At 43.5% G+C, this 20,416-nt stretch overlaps 1 protein-coding gene and 1 long non-coding RNA gene across 2 annotated transcripts in view; one reads left to right on the top strand and one right to left on the bottom strand.

Moving 5' to 3' along the window:
• Window positions 1-19,836, top strand: part of LOC104932209 (sodium channel protein type 4 subunit alpha) — a 156,067-nt gene extending 136,231 nt beyond the window's left edge. The window contains 11 exon segments of the mRNA XM_027274271.1: window positions 1,449-1,468; window positions 1,471-1,556; window positions 1,687-1,729; window positions 2,306-2,479; window positions 4,474-4,596; window positions 7,662-7,937; window positions 12,779-12,832; window positions 12,979-13,116; window positions 13,296-13,400; window positions 13,548-13,818; window positions 15,767-19,836. Of these exon segments, the coding sequence (XP_027130072.1) occupies window positions 1,449-1,468; window positions 1,471-1,556; window positions 1,687-1,729; window positions 2,306-2,479; window positions 4,474-4,596; window positions 7,662-7,937; window positions 12,779-12,832; window positions 12,979-13,116; window positions 13,296-13,400; window positions 13,548-13,818; window positions 15,767-17,073 (2,597 nt within the window). The 3' untranslated portion in view covers window positions 17,074-19,836.
• LOC113744484 (uncharacterized) lies at window positions 12,742-13,614 on the bottom strand. Its single transcript, XR_003461573.1, has 3 exons — window positions 13,532-13,614; window positions 13,021-13,094; window positions 12,742-12,830 (listed from the first exon to the last, which is right to left on the bottom strand). It is a non-coding gene; the product is annotated as an uncharacterized LOC113744484 (long non-coding RNA).
• Window positions 19,837-20,416: the final 580 nt, after the last annotated feature.

Raw genomic sequence — 20,416 nt, 5'->3', positions numbered from 1 at the left:
GAGTGTGTCTGTAGGAGAGTGAACAATATCAGACAGGCTGGTATCAATGTGATGAAATTACAAAATGTACCATCTGGTGATGAATGCGTGCATAATGCCTGTGAATTCCTGAAGGCGTGAACTTGAACGCTGGACAGTAACAACTTACTTCATACGATCATATTTTCAGAAAACCAAATAATCTAAAGTATTTCAATGTTTGTATCGTGGTCGCATCAAGTCAGACACTCCAATCTCTTCCCACCACACAAGCCGATTTCTCTTTCTCAACCACTCTCTGTCAGATACCGGGACGAGGCGCCATCCCCGCTTGCTCGAGGGCACGTCAGCATCCCGTCACTCGGGCGAACACTCCGCTGGAGTCTTGATTGTGAGTGAGCGTCAGGTTGTCCGTCGGCCCTGTCGCCATCCGCAGACGCGCTGATTGAATTTGGGAACGTTAGCGGCGAGCTTTAGAGCCGCGGGCAGCTGACGGAGTGATAACGTGGAAGGACGGGAATCCGATCCTCTCGTTATCAGCACTCACTCAGCGAATGATGCACTGCGTCCAATAAGTGACTGAGTGGTCGCATCTGTTCCAGGCTCATCCAGCTGCCTGCAGGATGTGTCCACATGTTGTGGGAGATATGAAGGACTGAAGATATGAGCTGTGAACAAAAGGATGCATAATATGAAAACATTATTGTTTCTCAAAGCTGCTTGTAAAATGGTTCTGATAGGTCTTTGGAGAAAGTTTAATAACAACGAGTTAAGTAGTTTAAAAAGAATCTCCAAATAAAAACCTCCTGAACTATGATTTCCACCTTAAATGTGTCAGTATCAGCATGTATTACCCGCCTTTACAAGCACAATTGTGTCTTCTGATCGATATTTATGTGGAATCAACAGTTAGAGTTGAGCTGTAATAAAAAATCCAACACAATCTGAATGGATAAATATCGCACACAACAGGAAACATGATTAATGATTTTGGGGTGAACTGTGCTTTTTAAGTTGCTGCTGAGATTTAATTAAATGTGTCTAAAACGATGCTGAAAATATTTAGTTCTGATTGAATGTGAACGCTGCACTGTACTTCCACTGCTGTATGAACTGGTAAACCAAAGCGATAGATGGAGCTCATGCTTCAGGTCAACAGAGCAGACATGACGGCCCTGTGTGCGTTTGCCCTGGAGCAAGGCACTGTTTGAGACCACCACACAAGCTCGGTAGTTTAACTGGAATGAATCCAGGAGAGTTCCCTTCACTGTGCCGTAGAGCCCCGTAGACTTTTAGGCTCAGTTTTAACTCGTCTGCTGGATGGGGAAATACTCGACTGTTTGGCTGGCACCTTCTCCAAACAGCTCGACGCCGGTAGATGCGGTGGCAGCCGACTGTATCGGATGGTAACGGAAACTTACAACTCTCTCTGTCTCTGTTTCCTTCTCTGTCTCTGTCCTCGTCCACAGGATGCACCAGGTTTCGGTGCGTGTGACAATCGACACGACGGCCGGTCTCGGTCAAATCTGGTGGAGAGAGGAAGACTGCTACCAGATCGTAGAGAACAGCTGGTTCGAGCCTTCATCATCTTCATGATCCCCTCACCGTCCGGAGCTCGGTAGACCACACACACAACTTCACTACTTACTTAACTGTTTATTGCACTGTATCATAGTTTTAATAATTTCACTTACTTTCACTTGCGTTGATTTACTTAGTTTACTTCCTCCTACTTCTATAGGGTGCGTTTGTAAAGCGTCTCGCTCTGAAATACAGCAACATTTTGTCACATTTAGCTAAAAACAATGTTTAAAAAAAATGGTTTGATAATTTAGATTTATGATTTAACTTAGATTTAGATTTACATTTAGCGTCAACATTTAGATTTAGATTTAACATTTAGATTTATATTTAACATTTAGATTTAGATTTAGCATTTAGATTTAGATTTAACATTTAGATTTAACATTTAGATTTAACATTTAGATTTAGATTTAGCATTTAGATTTAGCATTTAGATTTTACATTTAACATTTGGATTTAAATATTTAAAATATCTCTAAGTTCACAAATATTGTTCTAAATGTGCAAAAAGTGACTCTCAAAAATTCAAACCAGTTTTTTAAACATTGTTTTTAGCTAAATGTGACAAAATGTTGCTGTTATTTTCAGAGCGAGACGCTTTACAAACGGCACCCCATATACTTCTTCTTCGGTTCTCTCCGTATGTATCCGATGAATCAGAAAAACTGAGATCTGCTTTGAGATTTCCTCTGATGAACGCCACCGACAGCTCACTCACGTCCCTCTCTTGCGCCCCCTTCAGGCCTTTGAGGACATCTACATCGAGCAGAGGAAGGTGGTCAAGGTGGTGCTGGAGTACGCCGACAAGATCTTCACCTACATCTTCATCCTGGAGATGCTGCTCAAGTGGCTCGCCTACGGCTTCAAGAAGTACTTCACCAACTACTGGTGCTGGCTCGACTTCCTCATCGTCGATGTAAGTCACTGATTGGTTGTAACAGTGATGAAGATGCTGACTTGAACTCGTCTTTACTAGATTACTCTGTATTTGTTTACGTTTATTTATGTTATTTACCTTATGATGACTTCAAGATTCTTTTTCTTGTTTCCTCATAATTTACCTCTGGTTGATGAATGTTTCCTTCCGATGTCATGTCTCATCATACGTGCTTAACCATTCACCATGAAACCGATGAACTGATCACAGAGATGTGTAGTTTTGTGACTTGGTGTCATTAAAGAAAGACGCATGTTAACTCTCAGGTGAGAGAGAGAGAAGTCCAAACAGCCTCAGGCCAAACGATCAGCAGACACGCAAAGATGGACACCGTCTATGATTCACATGCATTCAGTCAGAAATCGACAGGAAGCAGAACAGAGTATTATAATAACGGACTCGTTACTTAAAGCTGCATTTTTCAGTTTGCAGCCACTAGAGGGCAGAAAAACAAACCCACGGGAGGATCAAGCCGTGGTTCCCAACCTGTGGGCCTGTAGGATCCTCTAATGGGTCCTGAGATAACATACATACAAATATTTCAGCGTGACATGCACGTCCTGAGAGTTCTGAAGATTCTTTAAAGCATCTAAGGTGGAAACAAATCTGGGTTGCTGATATCATAACCTGTGATGAGGCGTCTCTCGACACGTAAACCTTTAAAAACACCTCACCAATATGAAGTCTCTAGTTTTACACAGTACAGTGGTTCCTCGTTTATCACGGGGGATACGTTCTAAAAATAACCCGCAAAGTAAGTTTTACAATTATTATACATGTTTTAAGGCCGTAAAACCCCTAACCACACACTTTTATACAGCTTTTTACACGCATTTTGTACAGTACTCCCTTAGCCAATTTAGGACGCAGAACACAATGCGCGTTCATACTGTACAGTACGCTGTGAAAAAAAAAGCCTGAAAAATTACACTAAAAAAATCTGTGAAACAGCGAGTCCGTGTGAACCGCGTTATAGCGAGGGACGACTGTACATTTGTTGGGGACTATTTCCTGTGGCGGAACAGTGGAGGAAGAAGATATATCTTTTATAGCCAACACGTGTTAGTCGGACAGAATATCAGCAGAACTGAGCTCAGTGTGGCTGGTTTTGACCTCAGGTATATTTGTTCTCTCTCTGTGTTACAAGCTTTTTAATTATGTTTTGATCCACTCCTGTTCATTCACTTTCATTTTGTCTGTTCAGTCACTAATTATTTCCAATAATCTCTGCTCAGCTGCATCAATAAAATCAAACACGTTGATGTTTCACATTAAAAGGCATTACCCACTCCTGTTTCTCGTACAGTAGGCTTTTATTGTGAAATATAAACAGGAAGTGTTGAGGTTCATTGCTCAAAATGTAAATGAATCAACTCTGAGCTGTCAGTTTGCAGTAACTGTGTAACCCCGCCCTGTAGATCTCAGTGATGGGTCAGCTGGCTCAGTTCATCTCTGTGGACCAGATGCGGGTGCTGAGGACGTTCAGGGCTCTCCGTCCTCTCCGGGCCGCGTCCCGCTTCGCTGGTATCAGGGTAAGAACCAGCTGAACTCACCTGGAGCGCACACGCGGGGGCTGAGCTGGCTGATCTGTCTCTTTCCCACACTTTGAATGAAGTCACAGATTGTCTACGTCTTCAGCTGAGGAAAACTTCAGCAAGACTCAGCGAAAACTAACTTTTTCCACTCGTCTCTCCTTCCGCTCCCGCAGGAGTCTTCAGTCAGCTGATTTTCAAACTAACACACCTCCGTTTCTCCTCACATCCGCAGCTCTGATTGGCTGGTTTCGTCTCTGACGTCGTGGTCTCTCTCTCTCACTCTGTCTTTCATTAGACTAGACGTTAACTGCTGTTTATCTTCCTTTCTTTCTCACCTTCCTTCTGTCTTTCTTTCCGTCTCTCTGAATACCTGTCTCCATCTTTTTCTGTCCTCCGCCTCTTCCTCTCTCTCTCTCTGTCTCTCTCTCTTTCCTCCAGGTCTCATTGGTCAGTTTGGTGGCCAACACGTTGGGTTATTCAGACTTCGCAGCCATCAAGTCCCTGCGGACGCTGCGAGCCCTGCGGCCCCTCAGAGCCCTCTCCAGATTTGAAGGCATGAGGGTAAGAGTCAGTATTAACACAAAGAACACACCTGGGAACCTGGATTCAACACCAGATACCCCCATCATCTTTGGCAGTGTCGTCTGTGCTGCGGGTCCTCGTCCGCAGAGTTGGACATTAAACATTAAACACTCCAGATAGTCTTTAGTGTTTTTCGGGCATTCTGCAGCCACCATAGTTTCTTCTTCACGCTGGAAAGGAGAGCGTGAGGCTCCATGGGCTGTCATTCCAACTACAGACTGTACTTTGGCATTTTTATACTTTTATACTTTCACTCCTCACATGTTTTTATGAAGATATTTTGGTTTCTGTTCAGCTGTAAATTGAGAAAATGTGCACCTGCTTAAAAACGAAGCAGCGCCCAACTCGACCCAGTGCATTCTGGTTCTTGTAGGATTTACACCTTTTGAGCAAAATTAAGTAAAAGTTAAGTAAGAGTTTTTTTTCTCTGTTTTCTCACGTCATGTAGCGCCAATTTTATTTCCCAAATATTTACATTTTTCTACGTCTTAGACAGCCCAGATCTTTCCAGCAGTGAAATTCTTCTTTAATGTCACAGTTCATGAAGTCGAGACACCTCATAAAATTTGTAGGTTTTCATACTCAGGCTTATTTCAGAACCTAAAATTCTAGCACGCATGATTTGGGAGGTTCAAACTTCTTAGAGACCAATCTGGTAGAACGTAGGACGTTAATACACAACAAGTATCAACGTCTAGAGTTCATTCAACACGATCACTGTTTGGTCCTTTGGTGACTTAAAAAGATCTTTGGTCAGAACAAAATAACTGAAGCCTTGTTTGTCACATTTAAACAATATTCTGGTGCCCAGGTGTGTTTGATCCTGTAACATCGGTTGTTTCATCCTCACATCTCTTCAGTCTTTTCTGCTCTCTGATTGGTTCGTCTCATAACAACGTCCTATCAGTGTTTCCGTGACCTGATTTGTCACTTTCTCTTTCAGAAAACAAACAGCTGAATGTTTCATGTTAAACTGTGAAAGTTCACGTCTCTGTGTTTAAGCTTTGCGTGTCCGTGAACCTCTCGTGACCAGGACAGAAACATCAGCCCTCCACCCTGTGTCTGTTTCCAGCCCGTTCATCAGTATTACTGACGGCCTGAGAGTCAGTGTCCTGCAGAAACCTTCATCCGCAATCAGAAAAATAATGTTTCATTTATTCATTTTGTCTTCTGCACACAAGACACATCTACTACAGCAAACAGTGATTCACCTTCCTAAGGAAGAGTGGATGCACGAACATGCACTTTATATTTAAATTCAAAGTTTTATGACATGATTGACAGCAGGGTAAAGATGAGTCCAGACTGAGGTGTGCAGGACGCTGACTCCAGTTCACATGAAGTCCAGGACCTGTGTTGCATGCTGGGAATAAAAAATCCTCTTCTATTTCTTTGTCTGGCTAATAAGATTAGCTCGCATGTCAGTTTACAAATGCTGCTCACTCAGCATGGGATTCTGGGTAGAAGAGCTGCATTGTGGGTGTAACGAGGAGGGCTGGGGTGGTATTTTGACATTAGCTGGCTCAGCTCTCACTCTGTGAGGAAGTTCGCTTCTCTCCTCGACCGCTGCTTGGTTTATTCGGGTTTGACGGACGGGGTGAAAACGTCGTGCTGCATTCAGTTCATGTGGGAGTGGCGGCGTTGGAGTAGACATTTAAAATCACACGGTATCGATGGAACAATAAAACCAATAAAAGAATCTTCAAATGGATTCAGGTTTCCAGTGCAGAGACTTTAAAACTGGTGTATTGTGTGATTTCTTTCTGGTCCTCGTCAACAGACGAGCGGCTGAGTTTTGGAGTAACTGTAACAAGATGTGCATTAGAGAGAGTCGCAGTCTGACAATGTTCTTAAGATGATAAGATTATTATTATATAAATAAGATGATAGTTGTGTTTCTAATATGAGGTTCAAACTATGATCTGAATCTTAATTTTTTACTTGGTGCTTTCTGTCTCCGTGCTTCAGTACCAATAACTCAAACTTTGAGTTGTCCTGACTGAGCTGTAGAAAATACTATACTATATAATTTAATTGTTTAGCAGTCTTGCAGTTAAAAAAGGTTCCATTGGCTCTCAGTCTGTGAATGTATTTACTCAAGACTCTGTGTGATTTAAGTCCTGACACATTGAGTCAGATTTTTGATAAGTAATCTAAACCTGAACTCTGAACCAAAACGTTTGTTGTTCTTGTATGAAAATATATTTACAAGCTGTGATAACAATCTAAATTTGTGACATACTGTATGTATATTATATGTTGAATGTTCATATTCCCATCTCTCCCATATGAGTTGAATGCTGCATCAGGCTTCAGTTCTGACGACCAACCAAGTTTGAAGTAAAACTCTTTGACTCATGGACACATTCACTGCCTAAAGCAAACGTCATACTGTTTTCATATGTGACTGCATGCTGTGCTGCTAATGCTTAAAGGTTAAAGTGGCACATCAGGGTCTGTTCTGTGTGTTGGTCAGGTGACGAGATCGTTTCTTCAACAAAACAAGCTGCTGGATAATTTCACCAGTTGTTTACTGTATTTAGAGACATTGTTGTCAGTTTTGTTTGAAAGATTGTCCTCGATGCTAAAATACAAAATCAGAGTTATTTTAACTTCAAAACACTTCGTTGTTGCATCGTCACTGTTAATGAATTTATCCAAAATCGACCTGGAATCTAGAGGTAATATTCCATAATTTGAAATTTTTTGAAGCATAATTTTATATCTCCATTTTATCATCAGAATTTTAAGCTCTCTGATTGGATGATACTTACTGAAATGCACCTTAGACGTAGCTGACCTCTCCAAGAACCAGATATTAAACATGTTTGCTCAACTTTAACCCAACTTGGAGAGCTTCATGTCCATCCAACTGTTGAAGTGCCCCAACATTATCAATGAGGGTTTCTTTGACATCAACACAAACAAGATTTTGGTGTTCAGTCTTTAAACCTGACCAACGACAGACTGAAAACCTGATGTCGTCCTTGTATTTGCTCACGTAAAGAGTTTAGTGTGTGACCCGTCTGTTTCTGTCGGTCCAGGTGGTGGTGAACGCTCTGATCGGGGCGATTCCCTCCATCATGAACGTGCTGCTGGTCTGTCTCATCTTCTGGCTGATCTTCAGCATCATGGGTGTCAACCTGTTCGCCGGGAAGTTCGGCCGCTGCGTCAACCGCACCGGACACATCTACGACGCCGGCTTCATCAACAACAAGACCGAGTGCGAGGCACTCAACGACACCTCGCTGTACTACTGGACCAAAGTCAAGGTCAACTTCGACAACGTGGGGGCAGGATACCTCGCTCTGCTGCAAGTGGTGAGCGGCTGCATTTTTACAAAGGGACGAAGAGTCTGGAGTTCATTTAAAGCAACATTAAGTAGGAATTGCAATTTATCACCTCCAGTTTCAGAGTGTAATCCCACTGGACAGCTGTACTCGAGTATTTGTTCTGATTACATTACTTATGATGAACAGCCAATCATCATCCAGGTCCCCAGCAGCAGCTGATATCACTGACTAGTCCAGCAGCAGTCAGCCCAGCTCGGCGTCTGTCTTTCAGCCTTTTATTTCACCAAGCTCTCACCAACCACTAAAAGTCAGTCCCACATTTACTCTTGTCCGGCGGCTTCTTGCTCGCTCACTCTCTCCTTTTCTCTTCTTAGCTTCCTCCATTTTTGCCTGTCAAGCCATAAATTGAGAGGAGGGTTTTCCTGCAGAGTGATTCATGATACATTAGGTGCTTTTTAAAAGGCTTTTAGACACTTCAAATCACCTCCAGTGCTTCATTTGTGGCGTGGGCTTGTGATCACTTAAAACACTGTTCTGTTGAAGTCTCGAACACTCCTGTTGGTCGCACGCTGTCATTCTCTTTTCACTCTCTCCAACCACCAAACGTTGAGTTCTTATGTGTCTTCATTGCTCTATAAAGACATAAAAATACCCGACCCTGCAGATCTCAGTGTGAAACTCACGTCCACCCAGGCTGAAGCAGAACAAAGCTGCAGATGAAGCGTTAACAAAGAGCTTCAAGTGAAGACACGGAGTCACAAAGTGAAAAATCTGCACGACAACTTGAAAACAAATTAAAACCGAGCGTCTCCTCCACAAACCGTAGGAGGATTGACTTTTCTGCTTCTCCCCCTCCCTCGCTCCCTTGATCTCGTCTTTTCTTTCCTTCCGTCCATTTGCTGTCTTAGCCTTAATTTTCCTCCCACACCTGTTCTTTGTCACTCGCACTTTTGACTTTTCCACTTCTCCGCTCGCCTTCCCTCTTTGTCTCCATTTGTCGTGTTAGCTTTAATTTCTTTCCACCGCCTTCTCCCTGTCACTGTCCGTCCTTTTCTCTCTTGCTCTTCTCTCTTTAATCTGCTATTTTATTTAATGCAGTCGAGCTTTCTCCAAATTGTAATGTACTTATCGTGGAAAGAACAACACTTACAGTGAGTGGTAGGCAAAGATCAAAATCCGAATAAACAATCAATAAACCAGCATTAATAGTACAGCTGAGAGGTCTTGGTGAGGCCAGTCATAGTTGGACTCCTCTAGACCTCTGAAGGTGTGCTGTGGTACCTGACACCGAGACGTTAGTAGCAGAACCTTTAAGTCCTGTAAGCTGCGAGGTGGAGGCCTCCATAGATTGGACTTGTTTGTCCAGCACATCCCACAGATGTTCGATTGGATTGAGATCTGAGGAATATGGAGGCCAAGTCAACACCTTGAAGTAGCTGTTGGTTTGGACCACACAGTCCAGCCTTGGATGGGGCGTCAATGAGCCTGATGCCGGTTCACCACTTTTCCTCTCTTGGACCTCGTTTGATACCTGGAACACCCTGCAAGAGCTGCAGTTTTGGAGATGTCGTGGGTCATCAAGCCGTCACAGTTCAAAGTCGCTCAAATCCTGAAGTTTGCCCAACATCAACTTTGAGGAACAAAATGTTCCCTGCAGGTAACTGGTAACAAGTAGCAGTATGTCAGATTCAAGGAACATTTTGCATAATATAGATCACCTGAAAATCATCTTCATGATTCTTCTGTTACCTGAGAATGAGATTTATCTCTACAGACTCCTCTTCCACCATGCTGATCCAGCATGTTTCTTCAAATCACTGAAACACTGACTCTAGACGGGGCCTTTCTCTCACATTGTTCACTTGTTCACAGCCATCATAGTTTCTCTTTGGCAGTTGGAAGGAGAGGGTGAGGTGAGGGGTTGCAAAGCTGCAGTGGTAGATAATAAATCCTCCCCGCTGCACCTTTAAAAGGTTTTACAGGCGTTAAAGTGAAACCACTGACTGCTGAAAAGTTTGATTCTTAAGGCTCAGCCTGACTTCTGATTGGCTGCTGGTAAGACGATAACATTTGAGCATTTATTTCCCTCCATACACCTGTAGCTACCAATGACATACTGAGGACGAGTCTACAGACTATAAATAAACATAAATGACATTTTGATGGTATTTATTTGTCTGAATCTTCTTCCTGTGCCCAATGTAATGCAGAAATTATGAAAGTAAACTTTAAAAAAATGGTGACACGACGACACGGCTACATTAACATTTCTGAGGCAGTGCGATCGCGGTGGCAGTTTGGTCTCAGTATTTCAAACATCATGACCGCAGATTCAGTCTTAATTTTTAATTTTCATCATTAATTTCACTTTGCTCCCTCTCCTCTTCTTCGTTTGTCTCTCTTTCGTCCCTCCCTCCCGTCTCCCCGTCATCCATTATTAAGACAACATGAACAAAGCCAATTACAGCCACTGCAACTCCACTTTGCTTTCGCTCCGTCCTCCTCGTCTCTCCGTCACTTTGCTTTCTTTCCTCCACAAGCCTTCGTTTCCCTCTTCTCTCTCTCTGTCTCTCTCTCTCTTTCTTTCTTTCTTTCTTTCTTTCTTTCTCGAGTTGCCTCTCTCTTTTTCTTTCTCGCTCTCTATCGCCCACCACGGGAGTCCTGAGAGCCTCCAATCAATCAGCGTCTGAGAGGCTTTTATTTTTAGAGCGACTCCAGCCAAGTGGGAGGGAAATGGAGAGATGGAGGGAAAGAGAGGGCGAGAAGGAGAGAGGGAGGAAGAAAGTACAAGTGGAGAAAGAAAATTAACGTTCAAGCAAATGGAAATAAAGAAACAGCGGTGGAGGGAGAGAGATGAGGGGATGGACGGAGATAACGAGGGAGGGAGAGGATGGACAGATGTGGGATAATGGAGGAAAGGGTAAAAGGAGAGAATACATGAATGGATGGAGATATAGCAGAGGTAAAAAGAGGAATACAATGAAGGAAGAAAGTAAAGGTGTAAGAGAAGAATAGATGAAGAGAGTGACAGAAAGTGGAAAACAAGGTAAAGAAGAAGTTGTCGGTCGGCGTGCTGCTACTTCACCCTCAGCCGCCAAGAACTCGAGAGTTGCCAGAGTGCCGTTGCCCCGGCAACGAGTCGCTCGGCGCCTCGTCGTGTTTGGCTGGTCGGCGTGGCAACGGTTGGCGGGGGCAACCCTTCCATTAGCATCTGGAAATAGCTCCACGCTTCAGAAATGATGCAGGGAGACAGTTTGACTGAGCTCGGTCTCGAGGACGTCGAGTGTGGACGTCGGGTTCCGAACCCTGAATTCTAAAGTTTGATTTCTTACAGTGATGAAGAAAAAGCACGATGCATGTAGCACAGTGACGATCAGGTGTGCTCAACACGGGACCAAGAAAGTTCATCTAATGACGGTTTGGTTAACGTTTCATTCAGCTGCAGACAACAGAGCAACAAATCATCTCCACTGAGAAACTGGAACCAGAGAGAATGTAGAATTGTTGCTTAGAAATTGACCTAAACAGGGGAGCCCTGAGTCTGCACAGTTTGCAGGAGGGTACGACTTGAACCTGCAGCCCCCTGCTGCATGTCATCCCCTCTACCTGTACCTGTCGCAGCTTTATATTCCTTCATCATCTGGATGAGGATGCTCAACTAAAATTCGGATGTTGTTTCTCGAGACAAACAGTCTGATCGTTCACCTGCAAACATCCTCACATCCGTTAAAAAATTCTCAGGCTCTGACCTCGTCATCTTTTACAGCGCACCCCCATAATAACAGGTGGTAACCCGTGGCGACGAGCTGATTTCAGGTCTGAGTGACGGACAGCAGGCGCCCACTCAGACCAAAGTATTCTGTTTCTTCACATCTGCATCTTTTTCCCCTCTCTCTCTCTCTGTCACGTTCTCTCCCTCCTTCCATCCACCTGCTCTTTCTCCTCCCTTCATTTTTTTTATTTTTATATCTCAATCTTCTGTCTCCTCCCCACTGAGGAAGGAAGTCCATAAAAGGACTTGTTGATTCTTTCATTGAGAAAAAACACAGCAGCGGTGTTTCCATGGCGCTCTGACTCTCCGTCCGTCCGTCTGTCTGCTAATTTTCTGCTGTGGAAGGTTGCTGCTGTTCAAGATCCCTTTTTGTTCAGTTATTCACTCGAGTGCAGGAAATGTGCAGGATGTCGTCTTGGTGACGGCGCTGCAGAGAAACTCAGAAATAAAACAGGAGCTCTGAGTTTCTCACATTGATAAAAATGTTGGGGGTAAAGCCGAAGGACGACGTCCGGATCAAGGGCTGAAAAATAGATGTTGTCGTTCGTGTAGTTTGTCTGATTTGGGCCCCCAGTCCAGAGCCAGCTCCATGATGGTTCTCCCAGTTTGTTGTGGAGATCTCTACTGGTCTGCACAGAATCCAAACCTCAACTACGGTTGGGTATAATTTAGGTTTTTTCCATTACTGGTGCCAATTTGATGAGCTTTGGTACTTCTGCATTAGCTTCCCTTCACAGCCACAGAGGTTGCTGTTCTGTGGCCCCTGGAAACTGAAGCAGTTTCTATTTTCGTCCCTTTAATCACAAGCTGAAGTTTGATTTTGAATAAGGGCGAATATGTTTTCCTTTATGTCTTCAGATCCTCAGAAAGTTTCATGTGAATATTTTCCCTGTTCTCATGAATCATCTCGTGGCGCTCAGATTGATTTTGCTGCCACAGACTGTAAAGATCATTTTACACTTCCAGGTTACGTTGTGTGCAATTTAAAGTCAAATCAATCAAATGGCTCTACGAATCACGTTTGGCACAAAGAAAAATACTTCATGTTCAGTTTCAGCTATTTAATCATTTGTTTTCTTTCTTTTTTGTTTCCAAGGCAACCTTCAAAGGCTGGATGGACATCATGTACGCTGCAGTGGATTCACGAGCTGTGAGTTAAAGAGAAAAGTTTGATTTTGTGAGATGCTTTGGGAATGTTGGCACCAGGAGATGAGCTCAGACAAAGATCAAATATCAGATGAGAAGTTTTTACAGAGTGTGTGTCTGTGTGTCTGTGTGTGTGTGTGTTCCTGTCAGGTCGAAGAGCAGCCTATCAAAGAGATCAATCTGTACATGTACCTGTACTTCGTCATCTTCATCATCTTCGGCTCCTTCTTCACACTCAATCTGTTCATCGGTGTCATCATCGATAACTTCAACCAGCAGAAACGAAAGATAAGTACCGCGACAGAAAGAAGAAAATGACGGAGCGACGTGTTGTGTCTGTTTGTGTATTTATTTATTTGTAACGCAAACAGAAGAAGTTAGATTGGAAGATTTAAAAAGAGGTTTTTTCATCGCGTCCTGTTCTGTGGAGTGAAAATAACAATCGACTTGTTGTTGGGTTTGTTTACTTAGGAGGACAGGACATCTTCATGACGGAGGAGCAGAAGAAGTACTACAATGCCATGAAGAAACTGGGCTCCAAGAAACCTCAGAAACCCATCCCCAGACCGACGGTACCAACACACAGCACACAGATGAATGCCCAGAAACAATCCTGTCTTAGTGCACACTGACTTTCATTTTGATTTAAGACTAAACAAACTGTCAGTGATCAAATCTGTCAAGTCAAATCAGGACGACAAACCTGTTTCTGTCTCCAGAACTCGCTGCAGGGCTTCTTCTTCGACCTGGCGGGGAAGCAGGCGTTCGACATCATCATCATGGTGCTGATCCTCCTAAACATGATCACCATGATGGTGGAGACGGACGAGCAGTCGCCACAGATGGAGTACATCCTGAACAACGTCAACCTGGCCTTCATCGTCGTCTTCACCATGGAGTGCCTCATCAAGATCGTGGCGCTGCGGTACTACTTCTTCACTGTTGGCTGGAACATCTTCGACTTCGTGGTCGTCATTCTCTCCATCGTCGGTGAGTTTGTGTGTCGAGATGTTTTAAGGACATTTGTTTGGTGATGATCTGCACGACATATCATCCATGCAGAAGAAACAGTGAAGATACCATGACCACGATCTGCCAATCAGAGATCACACAGAATGTGATGAAACCGTCCACGACGAGTTGACCATCAACACTTCTTATTTCAAAACTCTGTATGTTTAAAATGAGGATTCTGCAGTGTGTGTGTGTGTGTGTGTGTGTGTGTGTGTGTGTGTGTGTGTGTGAGGCATCAGCTTGGCAGCAGGAAGTCATGTAATGTCTGCCTGACAATTATCCGTCAACAAAGTGACCATCCAGGTGGCCTTGATGTTTTACCCTGCACCAAGGTCCTGTATGGTCATATACAGTACCACACACACACACACACATGGACACACACATGGACACACACACACATGACAGAACAGTCTACAGAGCAAGCTAAGCAGGTAATTTAGCTATCAGTGTTGTGACAAGATTGTGTGTGTGTGTAATTAAGTGTGTGCCTGTGTGTGGGTGTGTGTTGTGTGCACGCTCAGACGAGGCTGCCTGGGGGAGGTGAAGGTAACAGCAGCAATCAGAGCTGCCAGAGGGCGGTCCCTGGAGACAAATCAAACATGATTGACCTGTTACATCAGCTGTGTGTGTGTGTGTGTGTGTGTGTGTGTGTGTGTGTGTGTCAGAGAGAGAGACATCGGGATGGGGGGGTAGTTGAGTTGATGTACGATGTGATGGTGATTCCCTCTCGACTCCCCCCTGCTCATCCCTTCCATCACCTATAACTCAACACAGGGAGACGGATGAAAGATAGAAGTGTGTGTGTGTGTGTGTGTGTGTGTGTGTGTGTGTGTGTGGGTGGGGTTTGTCTGGTGATGACAGGCAAGCTCCTCTTTGAGTTTATCATTCCCGGATAACAAGGAAAAGATGGATGAATTACAGTGTTTGACTTGCTGTTAGAGGGGAAAGACGGCTCAGCCCTCCAGAACCAATTACTCAAGTTGTAATCACAGCAGACCTGCCACATAAAGACTGAAATATCCAAACTGAGAGCTTTTAGATGATGTAACCCGAAGGAATGTCATCGAATAAAGGAAAATCTTGGTCGACTAATAGTCTTCAGCTGATCGATTTTAAGGCGAGAAATCCAGCCGGTGTTGGACGTCCCATAAAAATGAAAGCATGTATGTGAATATTATCGTCATGTCAGAAATATGTAGAGTACATTTATCAGAACAATAAATAAATTAACTTTACCCTCATTGATTAAGCACTAATGACTCTGGTCTCCAGCGGCCGTGCTAGATAGTTAACGTCATGACACAAACGCAAAGTCAGAGCAAGTATGAGATTAGAAACTTCCAACCGGAACCAAATCAGCGGTTCTCCCTTGAAACTCTGACACGGCTCAGCTGTTGTTTAGTACCTGAAATGCATCGACTACAAGATCAATATAAATGTGTTGATCAGTTAACGTGTATCAACAGCTGAATATCTGAAATCTTGGATCTAATAGAGCTTTGTCATGTCCAAGAAAATGATGTCATTGACCACAGAGAACCTGGGGATGGAGGGTCTAATGACTCACGGACACATTCCCAGGAAGTCTGCGAATGCTGAGGGCTGTCCAAACATTTGTGCAGAGTCTGCTTGGGTTGCAGACTTCACCAGACTTAGATGACATGACTGTAGTTTTACTACAACTTTTTATGAATGTGTAAAACAATGTAAAAACCTGTCTGTCAGCGGCTTATAGTCTTGCAGTCCCATGGTGTGACGATTGAGAACACGTCACGTACGATTATGTCTGAAGTCTGTGAGGCCTCCGTCTGCCAAAGTCCAAAAATGTGTTGTGACTGTACAAGTCAAGTCAGTTTTATTTATATAGCCCAGTATCACGAGTATACAGGATTTACATGCTTTCCTTCTCTCTCTTTTTCAGGTATCGTGCTTGCTGACATCATTGAGAAATACTTTGTGTCGCCAACACTGTTCCGAGTGATTCGATTGGCCCGTATCGGACGAGTTCTGCGTCTCATCAGAGGCGCTAAGGGCATCCGGACGTTACTGTTTGCCCTCATGATGTCCCTTCCCGCCCTCTTCAACATCGGGCTCCTCCTCTTCCTAGTCATGTTCATCTACGCAATCTTCGGCATGGCCAACTTCGCCTACGTCAAACGGCAGGCGGGGATTGACGACATGTTCAACTTTGAGACATTTGGCAACAGCATGATCTGTTTGTTCCAGATCACCACCTCCGCTGGCTGGGACAGCCTGCTCAGCCCCATCCTCAACAACTCCCCAGAGGAATGCAATCCCAATATCCCCCACACAGGCACCACTGTCCGGGGGAACTGTGGGAACCCGTCGGTTGGCATCACCTTCTTCGTCACCTACATCATCATTTCCTTTCTCATTGTGGTGAACATGTACATTGCCATCATCCTGGAGAACTTCAGCGTGGCCACGGAGGAGAGCACCGAGCCACTGAGTGAGGATGACTTTGAGATGTTCTATGAGGTTTGGGAGAAGTTTGACCCAGAGGCCACGCAGTTCATTGAGTACGCCAAGCTGTCAGACTTTGCTGACTCACTGTCAGAACCGCTGCGCATTGGCAAGCCTAACAAGATCAAACTGATCTCCATGGACCTGCCCATGGTCAGTGGAGACAAGATCCACTGCCTGGACATCCTCTTTGCCTTTACAAAGCGCGTCCTGGGCGAGTCAGGCGAGATGGATGCCCTCAAACAGCAGATGGAGGAGAAGTTCATGATGGCTAACCCATCCAAGATTTCTTATGAGCCAATCACAACAACTCTGAGGCGAAAACAGGAAGAAGTTTCTGCCACAGTGATCCAGAGGTGTTACCGCAGACACCTGGTGAGGCGGCAGATGAAGGCCGCCTCCTACTTGTACCGCCAGATCACCACACCTCGGCATGTAGGAAGTGATGGTGAAGAAGTCGCCGAGGTAGCACTGGACGAGGATGCCCCTGAGAAAGAAGGGCTGATCGCTGCCATGATGAGGGAAAACTATGGTTCGAGTTTGTTAGGGATGGAGCGCTCCGAGACAATTTCCTCCACCTCGTCCCCTCCATCGTACGACAGCGTGACGCGAGCCACATCAGAGATCCTTCACCCACTTCCTGTCAAGACAGAAACAATCACTGTCGACACCGCAGGCAGTGAACCAAGTGAACAATCGCCATCAACGGTCGACCCTGAAATACAGCAGGATTCGGTACCTTAGCAGGAACCAAAAAGCAAAAAATTTAACAAATGAGGATGTCCTCGTTTTGGGTAAAGCCTGTTTGTTCTTTTGTTTACTGAATGTACCATAGCTGAGGAACGCTGAGAAGGCGGCAGAGAGAAGCTATGAGCAAGGAACTGCAAGAGGAGTCAAACAAAGTGGAATATTTACTACCTTTAATGTTATTTCCTGTTCCCCGTGGAGATTCCTGGACTTAACTCAACATTGTTTTGGAGTTTCTTAAAGGGAAGCAGAAAAACTGCAATAACAGAGAGGGAACCCCCGTCTAAGTCAGCTCTGCCTTTGTTGGCGAAAGACAGAAGTGTAGATCCCTTTGACCTCTTGTGTCTCTCATGTCGACCGGAGCCAAGGGTTCGGAACATTGACTGACCTTTGACCCCCAGCTACAGGGTGTCAGAGGGGTCAAAACAACTATATCAGATGTATCCATCATTTATTGGCCTGGGGGGTTTGTGCCTTCCCACAGTTGATCAATATTCTCAGAGTATGCCTGGCTGTACGAGTGAGGGCGTTCCTGGTGGTGTTTCTCGACACATTAACAGTCGACGGCTTTCTGACTGACTGAGACTCGAGAGAGGAGGGAAAATAATAACAACGTGATTTAAAAAATGTTTTCGTAGTAAAAGTATAACTTTGTTGATGTTACCAGTCTTTTAATAGCGGAACGATTATTACTATTTTTTATATTTTTTAGAGTAAGTGGAAGAAAAAAATAAGCAGTCTGTCTCTTTCGACATTGAAGTGGCACTAGCGACGAGAAAGTGGCTGAACTATGACGTTGGAATAGATGAGAGGAGAGGGTGCGGTCAGGAAAAACAAACTCAAAACCCTGAGGAGCAACTTCATCTGTTTTTGTTGGCAGTTTTGCACTTTTGCGTTTACATGTGCTGTTATTTGCTTTATTGCACCTGGGCAAAGTCACATTGAAAAAGAGCCTGGGATGTATTTATTTTTCCTCTGAAAACCTTTGAGATAACACCAAAAACTAATACAAGTGCACAATGAGATTTTCTACAAGGTCCCGGACTCTTCCAACGTGTGTTTTGCCCTGGTGGTAAACATCCTCATGTCCGTCACTTTTTTAGGCCGGTGGGTGATTTGTCTAGAAGTCCAGACTTAAGGTAGACTCACACAAACAGAACACTCCTGCTGTATTACTACATAGCATGAGGAGGTTACTTGCTTATAAGTATCAATTTTTCATATCAAGGTCTAGATTACGACCTAGACCTGCTCGACACCTACAAAGACCCAACAATACCCACCATGAGCAAGCACTATTCCAAATAATTTATTTAGGCTTTGCTTAGTCTGTTTATGAAAACAGCATTCGTCATATATCATAACATAATACCCTGAAAGCATAAACACCAAACAAGGATATTGTTTAATGCAGTTAAAGGACAAACTGGTTTGAGACAAGCTTGGCAAAAATGCAAATAATATAAATTCATAAAAAGCTTAAGCGTGCAACAAACCATCAGTCTGCATTTTACCAACTGAACAAACAAATATATGCAGGACATTTTTTCCAATGTATGGACTTTCTTGACAAATCACCCACTTTCATTATCTATCCGTCTGGTCTGAGTTCGGCTCGGCACATAAAAGAGCTTAAACTAAATTCTTCAAGGCTAAGTAAGCGTCGACCAGCCACGACCGGAGTGCGACAATCAGCTCAGCACATCAGCGTCAGGATTTCACCCTGTTTAGTTTTTATGAAAAGCGCACACTGATTTGGCGTTTGATCTGTCATCAGTGTCCTGGAAAAACCTTCAAAACACAAAAAGCTGAGGATGAGTGTTGAGACAACAGGTCAGCTCAGACTTCCTGTTCCTCCTGTTTCCACTTCAGTTCTACACTTTTCAAAATGTTGCAAGAAACAGATCAGAAATCACAATTCATCCTTTAGACGTGAAGGAAAGAACAGTTTGAAACTTGTTTTGACCAAATACTTTTTCAGAAAGTCGAACATGGTTAGTCGATGTTCGTGGCTGCAGCTGAGCAGGTTTTTCCAGAACTCTGGTGCGACGATGCTAAAATCTTTTCAGCTTCCTGTTTCCGCCAAAGATATGAAGAGTTTCATTTCAAATGTGGGGAAATAAATTAGTAAATCCTAATTGATTGATTGATTGATCATTTTCTAGATGATTTTTTTAACAAGGATAAAAGGAATGGTTTGAATTATGCAGCAACCCTAAAGTAAAGTAAGAGTAATAAATGAAAACGTATTCAAACAACAAAATTCATAAAGTATCTTATTTTTCCCCTGAAGTATTTTGGAGTTTGAAAGGAGACTCTTCAAATCAAAACAAATTACGCATTATTTATTTATTTATTTATTGTCTTTGTTTTCTGGTTGATTGCTTTATTTTATCTAAGTTTTTTTTTATTTTATTTTATTTTTGCACGTGTTAGCTGCGTCCTGGAGGAGAACGGGAGGCCGATTGAGACGCCTCTTCATCCATTTTGCACAGAGAAACAAACAAAACAAAAAAAAGACGAAACAAATCAAACCGCGTCTAGCAATAACGGTTTGCTGATACCTTTTAAGTGAGTTCTTAGGTAACACTTGACTTTGCAGAAGCTTTTTCTCTCTGTATGAATCTGTGGAGTTTCGGGGAATACTGAAAATACATTTTAACACTTGGGCATTTGGTAAAATCTGATAACTTCTGGTTTTCCTGATGCAGCACTGACAGTGTTATTGTGGTTTTTGCAGACGCGCAGGTGAATACACTGGCACGAAGCTGCTGCGAAGCATTGTTACCGCTTGTTTTTATTAAGATGAAGTGTCAAAGTGTGTGTACAGCGTTTGTTCAGTCTGCTTTGATCTCAATATTTCGAACAACCTCTCTCTCTCTCTCTCCGTCTCTGTTGTCGTGGTCACCTGAGGGATCTTTACTAAACGCTTTACTAGACTAATTTAAAAAAGGAAAAAGAAAAAAAAAACAATTTTACTGGCACCGTCTGGACTCTATTTCTACTAGATTCTATTGAGAATAGATAACCATATAAACTAGGTAAATACTTAAGACACTGCTGAACTCTGCTGCGAGGCGTATTTCAGGTTGCAGTTGTGCTGAAGGGCTGTTTTCAGTAGCAATAGACCCAGAGTGTGCCTGCTACATATGAACCCCAACACTCCAAGCCATGCTTTCCCATTGGTTGATTGATAACGAGCTTGATTGATGGACTAGTTGATGACTGATTTCTTGACTGGCAGATTGAGTGATTATTTGATTGGTTTAACATTTGGTTGGTTGATTGACGAAACGATTCATATGTTTTTTGATAATGAACGAGGTTCACGGTCCCTCAC

Source organism: Larimichthys crocea, chromosome XXIII (assembly GCF_000972845.2).
Source record: "Larimichthys crocea isolate SSNF chromosome XXIII, L_crocea_2.0, whole genome shotgun sequence".
NCBI lineage: Eukaryota > Metazoa > Chordata > Actinopteri > Sciaenidae > Larimichthys > Larimichthys crocea.
This window is presented reverse-complemented; position numbering and strand designations above follow the sequence as displayed.